The 17315-nt window shown below is 46.4% G+C and overlaps 1 protein-coding gene across 11 annotated transcripts in view; it reads right to left on the bottom strand.

Moving 5' to 3' along the window:
* Positions 1–4899: 4899 nt before the first annotated feature.
* VPS13D (vacuolar protein sorting 13 homolog D) overlaps positions 4900–17315 on the bottom strand; it is a 236731-nt gene continuing 224315 nt past the window's right edge. For all 11 annotated transcript variants that reach the window (XM_074334026.2, XM_074334029.2, XM_074334032.2 and 8 more), the window contains 2 exons: positions 9585–9825; positions 4900–7974 (listed from right to left, as the gene is read on the bottom strand). In XM_074334026.2, coding sequence (XP_074190127.2) covers positions 7843–7974; positions 9585–9825 — 373 coding nt within the window. In that variant the 3' untranslated portion in view covers positions 4900–7842. The remainder of the gene's footprint in view (positions 7975–9584; positions 9826–17315) is intronic.

Raw genomic sequence — 17315 nt, 5'->3', positions numbered from 1 at the left:
TCCCTGCCCTCTCCCCTCACACTACCTCCCTCAGGGGCTTACTTGCCCAGGGTTTCCAAGGGTCAAGTTGGTCTAGATCCATACATTTCCTCTAAGGCAACATGTACCCATGTCTGACATTCTGGTGCTTTTGAGTCAGACCAGAATAAGCATGAGGTGTGACGTTTTATTACCCCGCGTCACTACTTACACTGGGTGTGCTGCCTGGGTGAGGACTGTGGGAGAGGATGGCCTGGCTCCTCTTGAGACCAGCAAGTGGGTGGGCCCAGCTCCTGGGGAAGGGAAGGCAGCGCTGGAGTGCCACTGTCCAGCATCAAATCCTTCTCAAGGTCCAACTGGATTACGTACTTGGCTGCTATGTTTTCTTCTTTTTTCTAACTTTGTTACTTTAAGGACTTATTGCCATTTCTAAGGAGTACAGCAGAAGTTAGAAATTGCTTCTCTGGCCACTTGAAAATGGAGGTCAGAGCTCTCTTAAACACAAAATAAGTAAGATCATACAGGATTAATATAGGCTATCAACTTGTATCTCTAAGTACCATGTTTCCCTGAAGATGAGACTGAGCCGGACCATCAACTCTAATGCATCTTTTGGAGCAAAAATTAATATAAGACCTGGTATAACATATTATATTAATTACATTATATTATATTATATTATATTATATTATATTATATTATATTATATTATATTATATTATATTATATTAAAGACTTGGTCTTACATTATATTAAAATAAAACTGGGTCTTATATTAATTTTTGCTCCAAAAGACGCATTAGAGCTGATGGTCCAGCTAGGTCTTATTTTCAGGGAAACAGGGTACATATGTATGCATCCATTTGCTTACTAACCTACCTACCATCTTTACATGCCTCAAAGAGAATATACTTTTGTTTCATATGTTTATGGAACATTTATAAAAATTGATTAACTACCTGGACTGAAAAAAAAACAAAAACACACCAGATTTTTATTTTAAAATGTAGACATCTTCAAGTTACATTTACCAATTATAATCCAATATTTGAAATAACTAATTTAGGGAAGCTAAATTTTTTTAATATTTAGAAATTATAAACATATTCCTAGGTGGTTCTTAGACCACAGAAGAAATCAAAAGTAAAATTAAAAACTTTTAATTTTTTGTTTTAATACCAAAATCTATGAGATAAACAAAGCTGTATTCAGAAGAAAATTTATAACCTTAAAATGCCCTCATTATTCAAGAAGGTGAAAAAAAACCAAAATAAAGCTAAGTACTTACCTTAAAAAACAAGAATAGTAAAATAAATCAAAACAAGCAGCTAAGAGGAATCAAAGATTAAAATCAATAGAATAAACACAAAGTAGCGAGGAAAAACAAATCCCAACTGGTTCTTGGAAAAGAATAGTAACTTCCTCAAAAACTTATTTATGAAAAAAATAAAAGGTAACAAGATGCAAGATTAGGAATGAGAAAGGAAAAATAACCAGATGTAGGAGGTATTAAAATAATTTTGAGAGAATACATGCAACTGTGTGGCAACAAATTAAAACATCTAAGAGAAACTGAATGACTTTTAAAAACCAAAAATGCCACCAAAATTGACCTATGAAGAAATCGGACATGTGCACCACCAACTATTATGAATATTCCAATTAGCATTGGGCACATGGGACAGTGATTAAAGGGAACCACTGGAAAAGATTCTGGAACCTGATGAGTCTGTGGCCTACTTTCATCTAACTTTAAAAAACTACAACAGGAAATTCTAATGTAACTTAAGCATTGCAAACCATAGAAAATGGTAGAAAATCCCCAGTCCACTTTATGAAGGCACCATAATTTTAATTCTAAAATCTGATGAAGATACTACGAAAAAGGAAAATCATAGACCTCTCACTTTAAAGATGCAAAGACTCAAAAATACCAGCAAATAGAACCAGGCAATGTATCAAAAGAATAAATTAACACATTATGACCAAATGGGGCTTATGTTAGAGACTAAAGATGATGCAGGATAAGGAAATCTATCAACATAACGTTATCACATTAAATAATTAATGGAGAAAAAACAATGGTCATAAGAAGAGATGCTGAAAGGGCACTTGCTGCAATTCAGCAGCCATTCTTAACTTAAACTTTTACAAACAAATGAAAAGATGGTCAAGTTTACTGCTAGGGAAATGCAAAATAAACATTGAGATACCAGTTTGCACCCGTCAGGCTGGTTGGCGGAGGTGCAGGAAGAGGGCGCTCCCAGATGGCTGCAACCTGCCATGTTCCTGCCAGCATTTTAGGAGAGTGATCTTGCATAGAAATAAAATTAGTGCCCAAGCACATAAATGGGGGTCTGTTTATTGTAGGGGTGTCCTTGGGGGGGGCAGGGTTGGATGGACTGAAAACTAAGGGAACGCACATCAATATGGTCATAGTAATAGTTATTATATGGAATAGTTGAGTCACTTATAGGACACGTGCAGCATCAGCTATTACGCAGCACTGAAGAGAATACAGTTACGCCAACCTGAGGGTAACACAGAGGCGTTGCAAGACAGTATGTATGAGTCCAACTTTATAAAAACGAAGGTCAGGAAACTCCATACAAATACCTATATCTATATACATGCCTGCATATGCTTACTTACATGAGCATAATAGAATAGGGCAACATGCGAGGTGATTCGTTTGGAGGTGAAGTAGAAAGGGGGTGATACTGGGTGGGGGAGCAAAAGAGGGCAAAAATACAGCAGCAACTGCCCGAGTGTGATAGGACACATATGTGAAATTGTATTTTTGTTTTGCATTTGTATAAGAAACCTAAAAACAAATTTTTAAGTTTCAACAGGATTATTCCACAGACAGTTCCTTTCTTCTTTCTTCGGTATCTACGATTGCTCGAAAATCATCTTCCAGCCAGAGAAACTTAGCCTGGAGCAGCGACGGCTCCTCAGGACCTGGTCATGTAATCAGTTGGTACCTGCAGGGTGGCGCACTGAGCTGGCCGAAGGAGATGTCACAGGCACACTCTCTCTGTGCCAAGTTTCTCCTTGTCCTATGCTTGGACAGCTCGTCTTGAAACACGGCCCCACTACCCTGGCAGCTCTGAAATATTCTAGTTGTGCTCTCATTTGGGGGTGTTAGCTGTATCTCCCATGGTCTCCCCCACTTAGAAAGGGAATATTCTTTAGATAAATGTAGCTCCTGCCTTCTCTTAAGCTCTTGGATTTCTGTTGGACATTTGATTCTGTCTGGCTCTTGTCGAGTTCAAGTGGGCAATGTTGGATGGGGCGTTTGAACACACGAGAGGGAACACTTCTTGATTAATTCAATTCTTTGCCTATTTCATGGTGAATGTGCCTAGAGAAAAACACCCAGGCTACCTGGTCTCATTTTAAATTCATGACCACCAACCTCGATTTAACTGTCTGGTCTGTTCACTTTCCCCTTGTCCTAAATCACTGTTTTACATCTTTTCCCCTCTCTCCAAATCTCTACCTCCCGTCCTGTACTCACTCGCCACTCAGCTCCCTGAGGAAACAGAAGCAACCAGATGACAATCTCCTGACGCTTCTACCTCATCCACTCATCTCCTTGGCCAGCTGGTCTCCCTTTTCTCCTTCATTGTCGCCCGTCCAGCCACTTCTCTCCCTCCCGTTTATAGCCAGGTCACTCTAGAGAGCTGTCCATATTATCTTGAATTCCTCTTCTTCAATTTGTCTCTTAAAATGACTCCAGGGGCGGCTGGATGGCTCAGTTGGTTAGAGCGCAAGCTTTGAACCGGGTTGTCGGTTTGATTCCACATGGGCCAGTGAGCTGCGCCCTCCACAACCAGATTGAAGACAATGAGCTGCCGCTGAGCTTCCAGAGGGGCGGCCGGATGGCTCAGTTGGTTAGAGCACGAGCTTTCAACAAGGTTGCCGGTTCAATTCCCGCATGGGATGGTGGGCTGTGCCCCCTGCAACTAAAGATTGAAAATGGCGACTGGAGCTGAGCTGCACCATCCACAACTAGATTGAAGGACGACTCCCTGAAGAAACCCAATATTCCCCAATTAAAATTTATTAAAAAAACAAAAACAAAAAACGACTCCAACCCGGCATTCACCCTATCCACGCCTCTCCAACTGCTCTCAGGAAGGAAGGTCTCCAGTGACCCTGATGCCATAAATCCAATATTAACTGAGGGACGGTCCTCATCCTACTTGATTTATCGGCGGCATTTCATAGTTCATCTCCCTGCTCTCGGAAGTCTTTCTGGACTCTGCTTCCAGGACCCACATTCCAGGCTTCATGTCTGTCTCTGGATGGTCCTGCTCAGTCCCCCTTGCTGTTCCTCTCCATCTGTCTAACCTCTCAACTTTGGGGAGCCCCAGGGCTCAGACTGGCGCCTCTTTTCCTTTTGTTACCCACACTCAGGCCCTTGGGAATTTCATTCAGGCTCCGCCTGTCAGCCTGTCATTTGTACGCTGATGACGCCCAATGGGAAACCTCTGGTCTGGGCTTTAGTCTTGAATTCCAGACTCCGATGGCCGCCTGCCTTCCTGACATTTCCTGGGGGGATCAAGTAGGCACCTTGAACTTAACAGATCCCTAGTGAACTCCAAAGCTGCTCTCCCTGAAGTCTCCCCTCCTCAGTAAATGACAATTCCCATCCTGCCAGGCCCAGACCAGCACCCTCAGAGTGGTAGGTGGGGAGCAGCCGACATAAAACCAGGGGCCTGGAGAACGTAAAGTGCTGCAAACTCTTGTAAAGTTAAGGACGGCTCAAGGTGCAGGCTTCGTCCTAGTAATGTGCTTCCCTGGGGCGAGGGGAAAGAGGGTATATGTTATTGGAAACGAAATACGTTTGGCATTTGTCATTGATGATGGTTCTAGAATCTACGGAACACCAAGAAACCAGAAGAAAACAACATGTCTGGGAAGTCAACAAAGCATTTTATTCCACAGGAAGAAAAATAATGACTCTGATATGGGAAACAGGTTAAAGAGTCTTAACACATTGGTGATTGTAATAGTGTTTACATGGTGGAGAACCAGATACTTTGTTTTCAGAGTTTTATCAAGCAGCTATGATGGCATTTGGAGGCACAGATGATGCTTAAACACAAAGAGGCCTTGGGGCCTTCTGCACGGAGGTGAGTGCCCACCCAGCAGCGAGACACTCGGGCTGGTAACAGGCTGCTGTTGTGTTTTGCAGTGAGTGGCAGCCAGGCCCGCCCGGGGTGTGGGGACGCGCTGACCTCTGGCTGGCCTTTCCAGCGGGCAGAGAAAAGCAGCTCTGGTTAGGCAGCGACATGGCTGGCCAGCTGTGCTGGCGCAGGGCATTAGGATGGCTTCTGCTTTCTCCTTATCCAATTTCTCCTTATTCAACGGGGCATTCACGGAGCCAGGGCCAGGGCCTGCTTCCTCTGCAGCTTTGGAGTTTTTCCTGGCCAACCAGGAAACGATGTCCAGAGCCCCTGAAACCTTATCGCCACGCCTGGCACGAGGGCTGCCAGGGCAGGGGAGAGCTTGAGAAGGTCTCAGTGGGCGTCCATCCCCACCCCCACACCCCAGCTCATGTGGGCTTTGGATCCCATTTGAACATTCTAAGGCGCAAATGTCAGAGAGGAGTTGTGCAATCAGAGGAGATGGGCAACTATTTCAAGAGCTGATTAAAATTAGAAAGGAGTGGGGGAAGGGCCTCCGAACACCTCTCTGGAGCCCTCTGGGAAGCACCGTCCCTCAACCAGCTTTCTGCAGTCAGAGCCCAGAATACCCAGCTGCTGCTGGGGGCAGAAGGCAGACTTCTTTTCTTTAGTAATACTAAGCTCCTTAATCCGGTACAGACATTCAAGTGACTTCATTCCAGAGAGTGACAGAAGGCTCACTGACACAATCAACTCTTCTGAGAGTCTCATCTTGAAGAGATCACCATCTCCGGCAGTGGGTTACTGATGACAAAACCACAAGCCAAACTTGTGGGGTGCAGGGACAGAGGCTGGTATGGAAGGCCACTAGACCTGCAGGAAGTAACACTTTGGCCGTGGACTGTGGATCCTGTGTGTGAGGCTGACACAATCCTGACGGCTGCCCAGCAAAAGCCAGCCAGCCAACCAACCGACCCAAAACCCACCCCAACCCTTCAAAAGCCAAGTTTCCGTTCTGCAGTCCATGAACTTAGAGTCCAGTGAAGACCATATAAACGAGGTACAAGGTATAAGTTGATCCTTGAAAACACTGTTTAGCTAAAGCACTTAAAACACTTATGCTAAAGCACCCTTCCTGCGTCTGAACGAACACACACACACACACACACACACACACACACACACACACACGCACGGAGAGGGAAAGGGAGGAGAGAAAAAGAGGGGGAAAGAGACAGAAAGATCAGCTTCATTTGTGTCTTGGAAGGGGTTTGGGTTGTGAGTTACAAACACCCAAACCTACAGATCCACTGATCCACTGAGTCATTTTCGGCCTCGGCCACATGTGACAAGGTTGGAGAAACTGATTCGCTTTGTGTAAATAAAAATTTAAAAATTACAAGGCTAGTCATTCATTGTAGAGTGAGGTCCCTCTCATTCCCCCAACTTGTCTCTTCCTTATAGAAAAGGGAAACACCAACAACAAGGAGGGGGCACTCATACCAGCCTTGCTCCTGGCTGTTATTTAAAACCAAGGACAAGAGATATTTTGGCCAAATCTTGGTACCAGGAGAAACTTACAAAAACAGCTTTTTAATACTCAAATTTCATTCCCTTTTCTCAGACTCTCTCCCTCCCTCTCCCTTCTCGTCCTAGTGTTACCATCACTGTGTCCCCAGGGCTACGGAGTTGGGTGCCTGCCTATGGCTTTCTTTATTCAAAAGAGTCCCAGGTCCTTCTTCTCTGTTGCTGTCCCAGATGAAGAACATTCTTACTATGGATTTTTGATAAATTTGTGGATTTTTGATTTGTTAAAACAAAGAGCTCCATGGGATGTCTTCCCCTTTTAAATCAGCAGAGCCTATCAATGTTTCAAACTGACCCTCTCCGCTGATAACCCAAGAGAAAATCACAATGCTGGTGTGTGTGTGTGTGTGCGCAGCAACAGAACACAATTTTATCTCAAAGTTTGACGAGACTTATCAAAAGAAAGCCGAATTGATAGGCAGATAAAAAATAGTGATTTGTGATCATGTAAGGGCTAGCTTTGAAACGGGTAAGAAATAAATAAAAGATGGCTCCCCGAGCCACTCTCGTCCATGTCTGTCAAAGGGCCAGCTCTGGTTCTGAATATTTTGGCTCACAGCTCCACCTGGGGAAGTGCAGGTTTCAAAGGCACCTTCAGTCTCAGTCCGCTCTGCTGTGACTACTCTAGATTCCAAAATGAACACGTAACATTCTTCAACTTCCAACAGTGCCTTTTTACAGAGAGTACCCTGAATCGGACCTGGGGAATTAGTGCAATAGAAGATCTGATATACGTTTATATTACTTTACAGTTAACAAGCCTTTACACACATTATAGGGCCTGTTCGGAAACGTGCCTCTATATTTACAAACACAGTTGTACATATACACATGTTAACAAAATACAGGGCAATCTAAAAATTAGATTCATCTCAGGACACTTTTTCTTCTTACGTTATTCAACCAATACCTTTTAAAATTACTTCCCCACCAGCTAAAGTAACCCCCTCTCCAGAAATTACTACAGTTGTTTTCCGTTTGTATCCTCCCTCCTAAGCATTTACTTTCCCTCATTCCTTGATATCGTCCCCCGAACCGTATTCCGGGTTTGCCTCGAATTTGAGCCCAGTCTGTGGGCCTCTGCTCCTGATTGGCGTGGCGTTTGGGTCTGGGAGCGCCTCTCTCCAGCCGCTGGGATGCTTCAGGAGTCCAGCTCCAACTGCTCCTGGTTTTCACTGAGTCTTAACATAAGTTGCTGTTCATAGTACAGGCTCTTTGCATAGTTTATTTCTTGTGACAACTTGATAGCGAGGACCTCCGATTTCACATGGACCTGAGGAGCAGAAAAGAATGAGGAACCTGCCCTGGAGGTGGGGAAGCAGAATCACAGGACACGCGAGTTAAATTCATCCAGGCAGCTGCTCCCAGCCCGGCTGCAGAGAGAACAGTCCGGGTGTACTTTTAAGAAGTGGACACCCAGGGCCCTACTCCTGGTTAATGCTGATACAAGGTCTGGGGGCAAGTCCTGGAATCTGTACCTTTAACACATTCCCCAGGTGGGTGACTATGGAGCCAACCCATCATCGCCTGACATTTCCCCAGGGACCAGTTTCAGCTCTGAGGGGATGAGGACCTGCTGAGGTCAGGCTCCGAGCACGAACGAAGGACTGTACCTTTGGGATTCAAATCTAAAGTCTGGCGGTCAAAGCGGGAAGGAGAACCAGCACACGACTGTCCCCAGGCCTTTCTTATCAACAACGCCTGGCTTGTTCACTTGCCTTGAAAGGGGCAAAACTGCAGCTGGGCAAGGCTCCCCCCCATGACAAGGAACTTGTAGAAATAACTCACACTTTTGGGTGTTAATTCTACTCATCTTCCAGCCCTAGCTTAAGCCAATGACCCCAGGGGAGCCTGCACAAGCCATGAGAAACCCAAGTGCATTCCTGAGCACAGAGAAGGTCAAGGGGAAGAGGCCTGATAAGGTCGGTTGCTATTTCTGATCTGCAGGAAGACTCAGAGAAAAGCAGGACCATTTTGAATGACACATCACGCTCACTTGCAGGCTGGAAAATCCTAGCGTGCTAGGCAAAAAAAACTAAGCAGGACTAACCATGGGTTTCATGAAAAGACACCAAGTCAGAACACAGCGGAGACGGGGAGTTTCCTCACCGTGCTCCTGAGTGGAGGCCACAGAGCAAAGGGGTCTAGAAAGCCAGGTCTGGAGTCGCACAGCACCTGCGTCTGAACCGCACCTCCTTCCGGTGTCAGCCGTATAACCAAGTCACTTGCCATTACCACGGCTCCGTATCAGCCCAGTGGGGACAATGACAGTCCAACATCAAATGACCCTTAAGAAGTATTTAGTATCCAGCTGGGCATACAGTGAGCCCTTACTGAATGCTGGTTGTCAAGAGTAATGATATTATTTAAAAGTCCCGCCATAACAGTGTCTTGTACCCTTTGGAGGCAAAGTATAAATTTTACTTACAAATATTTATTGAGCATTTACCCTGGATGGAAGCCCATGCGAGGTACTGCTTCATCACACACACACACACACACTTTCCAACTGCTATACAGGACAATCAACAGAGAAGCCAGTGCCTGCTCTAACGCCTTCTTAGGTTCAAATGCACTGAAGAGTCCCATTTTAGGAGTAAAAAACCCCATATATCGTGTCAGTCAGTCCTCACAACTAACCAGAGGTGATGGCACGACTCCTCGCCATACGTGGAGGGGAACCCGAGGCACAAGAGCTAAGTAAGTCGCACAGGCTCAGCAGTGGCAGAGCTGGGACAGCAGCGTCTCCCCGGCTCCCCCACACCGAGGACGAGGAGGCAGCACTCCCGGGCTCACAGCCCCGCCTGAGGCTAAAGTGAGTTCCGAGTGGAAAGCGGTGCAGAGGCGTTCGGAGGCAGGGAGGGCCGGCCCGCGTGCACTCACCATTGGCTTCTGGTGGGAAGGGCCCGGGATGGACACTCCGCTACTCGTGTTCACCGCTTTTTTGGTCACCTGCACATACACCTTCCCATGGTCTTTGGAGACCAGGCAGTGGTAGAGATCGTCGTACTTGACTTCTAGGAAAATGGCCTCACGATCTACGTAGTCTCCACTTTTCAGGAAGTAAACGGCCTTGGAGGAGATGAGCACACAGTAGCTATCGATGTTCTCCACGGCTATAAAGCTGCGAAGGAAGAGGGGAGGTAAGAAAGGCACGCAGAGCTGTACCTCAACACAATGGCCAAGCTCTCCTGTCACTAAGCCCGCACACAGGGGGTGTGGGCCCCGGGTGGGCCCTGGTCAAAGGCCTGACCTTGAATCCAGGCTCCCTCACTCACTGCACCGTGGGCAGGTGGCTCAATTGCTCGGAGCCTCCGTTTCCTCATTTATAAATTAGGAACAAAAATGACGCTGGCCTCGTGCGGCTAATGAAGCACTGGTCCCCTTATACAGGGAGCCAGACAAATGTCACTGCAACCTGATGACAAACAACAGTATCAAGAGAAATAGTTTCTATCCTGAATCTGTACCATGTGGGATGTTTTCAGTGAGAGTTTGTACATAGTTTAAGGCTTAGAGAAAACTGTACCAATGCTTTATTGGACAAAAGAGAAGAAAAAAACGATGCTTCTAAATGCTGACGGAAGTAGCAGCTGAGGAAGTTTGCCATGAACGCAGGGGACGTAAACAGTAGTGGCTGGAAGGCAGGCCCCGGGAATGGCCACGGGAGGGGAAGAAGCGGAATTAAACAGGTGACCAAACAGGAGAGGGTGGCACCATGAGGCTCTAGCATTTTCTCACACACACGTCCTTTCTATCACCGCTCTAATGAGAGGTCACTCAGTCTCGGCTCAACACCTCCAGTGACAGGGAACCTGGAGGCTACCACGCCATTTTCAGAAAATTCCAGTGGTTAGAAGGTGTTTTGTTAGTAACACTGTAATCTTGATTTTCGTAACTTTCAGGCATCACTTTTAGGGGCTTTAGGACCATTAAAAAAAAAAAGTCTCATTCCTCTCCCTCCATGGAGCTCCCAGACTTAAAGCAGAAATGTATGCACAGCAAACCTCTCAGCTCAGCTACTGAATGGAGAGCAGTGACCCTTGGAAGCCACTGTGACAGCTCTCCAGGGCCTGGCTGCCTCCACTGCATCTTGTGACAGCCTTCCACAATGGGGTGGTGACGTTGGGGGGCAGCACAGGAGAACAGATGATGGCAAGAATACTAAGAACGGACCACAGGCTGGCTGTCAAGTCGCGGCCCCCTGGGACTTGATGTCCTGAGAGGAATTTGCAAACTGCAGTTGCCCAGAGCCCAGGCTCCCCCTGGAGCGGCTGGAGGACAAGGTCCCAGGGCGGCTTTGTTGTGGTGTCAGCAGTTGCAAAACACTCTGATGGGATGGAGGGCTTGCCTGCGGGTTTGCTTTCAGTCCCAAGCATGTGCCAGGCATTTGCTCACCTCTGAGCTTAGAGAGCACCCCCCACCCCCAATTCAAAAACCACCTTGTCTCTCAACCTCTCAACTCCCCATCCCAAGGAGTCACGAGTTCCAACTTCTCCATGAAGCGTCTCAAAGTTTTCCCACGAAACATGCCAACCCCACCCCCACTCTTGAACACTTAACTGCTTACCTTCAGAAGCACTGCAAGCACTTACTTGTTCTCTTTGTCTCCTGGATAGGTAGGACGGCTCTCTGACTAACTGATGTAAGAGTGGGGTCCCTATCCTACCCCCACGTCCCGCTGAGCAGCACCACCGGGCGAGCCACCCCGAGTGCTCGCTCAGTAAGCACCCCCGGTTCCAGTCGCCATTTTAATTACAACCTCGCATGACAAAAATTGGGGTTTATTGTTCTATTCTAACTGGTTGGCAACGCCAAGAAAGTGGACTTGTGAAGTCTTGATGCCCAAATTAGAGCCACCCAGCAGCTTTTGGTGGGGAGGCCACTTGGCACGGAATTTCCCACGTCCCGGAACCCTGACAGCACCAAGGGGGCCGCTTCGCCACTTGATCGAATCGAATGGGATCTAAAGTAGCTGGTCCAGGGGAAGGAACGGAGATGGAGACTGAAAGAAAGAGAGGTTGAGAAAAGCTTCCTGATAGGCAGGAAGTGCTACAGGGCCAGCTAGAAGTTGCCGAGAAACCAGGTAAAGACTGAACAACGGCCTATGGCTTCTGGGCACTGGTGGGCCGGGAGGTGGCTGTGGAGGCTGTACTGGGCTCTCAACAGACCCCCAAAGTCAGGCACTGTAGTCGGGGTGAGAGCAAGAATGCGCATTAAAAGTCCAGCTGAGATGATTTTCTTTGCTCTGGTCCAGCACAGGATGGGGCCCTTCCATGCCCTCACCGTTCCCCCACTCTCACCCCACCTGGGAGCCCCTGTAGCTGACATTTACGCACGGCCTCTAAAAGGGCCAAGGCCTGTCCACCCGGGCAGCTGCTCTGACACCAGGCTGGAGTGGCTGACATTATTAGTGTGCTTTCCACACTGGAACACTTTTATAGGCTTTAAAATAGACTCCTTTTCAAGATGCCACAGATGGCGCAAGTCCTGTCAGGCCAGAGCCACTTGGGAAGGAAAGGTGGCTCTGAGCTGGGAGGCTCTCCTGTGTGGCGTTTCTCAACACAGTGCAGAAGGGACCGTCCCAGCAGGCAGAGAAACCCCACCAGGCTGGGCCACTCCGGCCAGGCCAGCTTTCTTGAAGACAGGGCTCAGTTTGTTCATCTGAGAGAGGAGACACCATTTGACAGCTTCTGTCACAAAGTTGGTAGAGAAGTCAAAATAACTCCTGGTGATACAGAGCTGTGAGGGGACAGGAGCAGTGAATAGGCACAGGCCTCTCTATTCTGAGAGTCCGGGCCCCATTCATACCCCAAAGTTGCTTCAGATAATAACATTTTTTTGACTTTTACATGAAATGTTCTAAAGTCTTTTCAAATCAAAAGCAGATCAGAGCCAACGGTATAACCAAGAGGAGGCGGAAGGGAGACAGTGAGGCTACAGCAGCTGGAGCATCAGGGTCCCCGCAATGGTCTGAGCAAGAACTGAAACTGACCTTGCAAACAGCTGTGCCTCCATTTTCCTCCTCAACACCCAACAACCAAAGACCAAGGCTGTGTGTGTATTTGTCTTTTTTTTTTTTTTTTTACAAAATCTGCAAACCATAAAGAATAATTATCTCCAGACGAGGGGTTTCCTCCTGTCATGGAGACCGATCCCAAACTCGTCACTGTGAGAGAGGAGCTGAAACTCAGGGTGCAAGAGAAGCTTGGCCACAGCAGCACTTGTGACAGTGTCCCCTGCCAGGCCGCCCCTTCCTCTGTCCCTTCGTCCTTCGAAGCCGCAGCACCGCCCTCCCTTCCTGGCCATCCACCTGCAGGAGGCCTGCTTCCCACAGGCTTCCGTTTGCTTCACTGAAGAGGCTCGGGGTCCCGCCAACAGAGCAGCAGCGGCCATTGCTGCACGTGCGTGGAGCCCAGGCACTGGACTTTCTACTCTGTGTGCTGCGTGTCTCCACACCTCACGCAGGGCTGCTGCTGGCCCACGAAGGAGGGCCTATTGCAAAACCCCACGGCCGACACAGGGGAAAAGGAAGCCACGGATTTCGGGAGATCCTGAGTGCATCCTTCTGTTCTCTGACTTGCTAGTCACTCAGACGGCGGGAAAAACACAAAGCTCTGGACAAGCTTTGTCCTTCAAATATGAAAACTAGAAGTCACCCAGGACCCTGTTCACACATCTTAGGTTGCGTAGATACTATCTTGGATCCTATAAAAAAAAACAGGATTCTCAGACCTCAGTCAAAAGTTTTCCTTTAACTCTCCTTTAAGGAGAAGAGGACACTCTGTCCTTGGGGTCAACCTGAGGAAGTTTCTTGGAGAGAAGAAGCCTGGCACACACAGCTTACATCATTCTCGGAGGGACAGGCACGAGTCGTGGGCGCATCTGGCAGGGTCCGCTGTCATTAATGATACCCCAGACCATGGCCACCGCAGGGTGATCACAGCAACTCCCACGGCATCACTGATGACAGCCTCAGACCACTCACTCTGTGGCCCGTAATGATGTCTCCTCCAAATCCCACGGCCAGTGTGACACTGGAAGCAGCTAGCCCTAGGTGCCAGGTGGCTCTGCCTGTCACTAGCCAGATGGCTTTGCTCAGAGCCTCCCTGCTGCCATCCATAAAACAAGAATCATCACATACTGTACGGGGCCAAGGTGACGATTAGAGCTGATCTACGAACCCGACACAGAAGAGAAGGCTTTGTTACTCTGTCCTCTGCTGAAAACAGATGCCAAGTTCTCCAGACACCGGAGAGTGTCCCCTCTCAAGTCTACAAATCTTCGCTTTAGCGGGTGGAGAAATGAGTGTCCTTCTAAGAGGCCTCACGGAAAGCAGGTTCAGTACCAACTGCCCTCAGGGAGAGAGAAATCTGCCAAGCCATTGTTTCAACCACCCTCGTGGTTTGATTTCTTTCTTTCTCTCCCACTCTTTTATTAAATCTATTTATACATCTACAGTGTACTCATTTTGGAGTCATTTCAAAATCAGAAGAGTCCTGGGTCGTCATACTCCAGGTGCGCTCCTAGAGGAGGCCCCTCCCCGGCCATGTGCCCCGCCCCCCAGGCTATCAGGACCCCCTCACACTGAGCATGTCCTGAGCTGAGCTGCCCTTTCTTCTCCAGTTCTCTCCTCCTTCAGCGTTGCCTATTGTAGTTGGTGGCATCTCCATCCAGCCAAACAGCCAAGAAGCCCCGTGTCTTTCTCAACCCCTCTCTGCAATCAGACTATGAATTCAGTCAGTCTGTGACTCCACTATGCCACCTCCTAAATAATTCTCGGTTCGGTCCCCCTCTATTCCTCTTCCCTGTCACTGTCTGCATTGGAGGCACTCCAACTCCGATCCATTTTTCTGCGGCTGTCAAGGTTACATTTTTAAAATGCAATTTTGAGTGGGATCCTCTTTAAAATCTCACCACTGTGTAGGGCAGTAAACTTAGCGTGGTTGTCAAGGCGCTCCGAATTTGGCCTTGTAACCCACCTTTCCAGTCTCAAGGCCTCTGTTCCTTCCCTCCCACACATGTGCTATCCCCACATCTGGCTAACTCGAGTTCTCCAGAAATGCCATGACTCTTCGGCCTCCCTTTGTCCACTCTTCACTGCATACATGACTGTCTCTCTTCTCTCCTTGGCACATTTCTCCTATTCCCGCAGGGCCAGGTCAATTGTCCACAGCCTTCCCCAGCTTTCCAGGCATAAATTAATCACTTCCCCTTGTGGCCCCATAACACATGGCTCACACTTCTATTTTAAAAGCAATCATATGTTACAGATAGTGGGTAGTACTCTGTTTCCTCTGCTAGATGGTGAACTTGTCAGGGCAACAGCACATTTCTTATTTGTCCTGCACATAGTAGGATTTAATACATTTATGTGTTAAGTCGTCTCAGAAAATGACAATGAAATTACATTGTGAGGTCCAATAGAATTGCCAGAGTACATGCAACTTTGAACGTTGGGTATATTTCACCCTTAGTAAAGTTAAAGAATTCTCTCAGAACGCTTGATTGAACTTACTAAAGATTTAGCAAGCCATTAACCTTGATCAGAATAGCTGAATAACCCACCAAATGACAGTTTTAATTCAGTGGCATATCAAAGAATGTCCAATTCCCTAACTGTCAATGGCTATCGACAGATTATTTCCTGGTTTAGAAAAAGAAGCTAATGAATTCTATCCCATTCCTCAAAAGGACCTGTCTTTTGTTTTTGTGGGGAGACTGTATATGTTAATGCAACGTTTATCTTTATAATTATATGCTATTAGACCATTACAACCTGTGCTTTAAAAATATTTCTGATCTCTCTCTCTCTCTCTCCCTCGCCCTCTCTCTCTCTCTGCAGCTTCTCAGGAAAGATAAACAGGACACAAAATACCATAGACACAAAGGGAACAAGAAAGAATTTTACTCTTGATTTTGTATCTGTATTCTTTGAATTTCCTAACCACATGCATGAAGTTTATTTCATCAAAAAGAGAAAGGACTTATCTGGCTGGTGGGTTTATAGGCTGCTTTGTTTTCGTTTTTCCTAGTTTTCTGTATTAAAAAAATCTCATAAACGTTATTTTCTGAAACTTCATTTTGACAATACAACCCAATTGTCAAACTCCAGAACACAGCACGCTAAAGCAGCTCCTCAGCTCGTGTGGCTGCTCACGGCATTTTTATTGAGAAGGTAAGAGCCATCCTAATGCTTGTAATGCCAGTATGTAACTTTGTGATGAAGGATTTGAAGTAAAACAGGTACTTTTAAAAAAAATGCAAATGAGGTTCCTGGCTACAGACAGACACTGGTTACAAAGAAAAATTAATTTAATGATAGGACAAATTTTACTTTAACATTAGCTTACGCCAGGATCCTATTTCAAAACCAGAATTCAGAAAAATGGGAAGCAATGGTAATTCTGCAACATACCAGAGAAATATTTGATTGATTTGAGACTAAAGCCTTTTCAGCTGGCCAGACCTTAAATCGTATGTCAGTAACTATCTTTTTAATACTAATTAATTAAATAAAATGAAAAAATTAAATGAAACTTGATCTGGGAGAACAAAGTTGAAGTAACCATGGCACTGGGGACTTTGTGGGGTTTTCACGACATCAGGAAGTAATTACACAATATTTTCCAGAAGTGAAACAGTGAGTCTAACTGGGAAAAAATGTGGAAACATTTAGTTAGAACAGTAGAGCAAGGTATTAAAGAACCTTTTAAGGGGTTAACTCTGAAGGAAAATATGCAAACAATTAGGGCTGTAAACATGTTTTTAATTACAATTCTAGGATAAAAGTCAGAGGTATAATTTGGCACTTGTGTGCTTTTCCTGAAAACTCCTTTCTTGCAAAGTGATGATTCTAATGTCCACGTCACCGTGAGGACCCAGCCTGACAACCGAGGATACATCAGAGAAACATTTGCTGATTCCCTGACGGCGTCTTCTTCATACACTGAGGAAGGCCACGGTCACGTGCCTCCTTCCACAAGCACTGGCAAGATTTAACTCACAAACGGGTGGAGACACATGGTTTTCATCTTTAGAGTCAAAATTCATTCATGCCAGTATCTTTTCCTGGTTTGTACGAATTTCAAGGGTTTCACGAAATCTATTTTGCTGACATCATTTTGATTCCCGTTTTCAGCTTTCTGTGGCTATTTTCCAGTGTGTGCATGTCACTGGGAACAATCCTACGTCAGCTGTGTGACACGCTTTCCTGTACTATACACTTTCTCCCTTGTGTTTTTGGCACAAGTCATTCTACTGAAAATGAATTTCGCAAGGACCAGAGATGGAAATTCAAAGCACAATGTACAGTAATTTTATAATCTCAACCTTTGACCTCCCCAAAGATGGAATAGTGAACATGTATTAATAAAATGTTGAACTGCAGCTATCTGGCTATCATTCATGGCACAAATATTCCCTGAGAGCCTGTGATGTGCCAGGCACTGCTCTAGGTGTGAGGATTCTTCCACGAATGGAACAGACAAAAGCCCAGGCCCTCAGGGGGCTGCCATTCTAGCAGAGTTTTCAGTGTGCCCTGCTGGACCTGAGAATGACTCTCTGAGCTTCTGATCCAAAGGCCTCAAGTTCCACCAGCAAAGTGGTATTAAC

The sequence above is a fragment of the Rhinolophus sinicus genome, chromosome 14 (genome assembly GCF_057876585.1).
Source record: "Rhinolophus sinicus isolate RSI-liver-muscle chromosome 14, RSI-T2T, whole genome shotgun sequence".
Taxonomy (NCBI): domain Eukaryota; kingdom Metazoa; phylum Chordata; class Mammalia; order Chiroptera; family Rhinolophidae; genus Rhinolophus; species Rhinolophus sinicus.
This window is presented reverse-complemented; position numbering and strand designations above follow the sequence as displayed.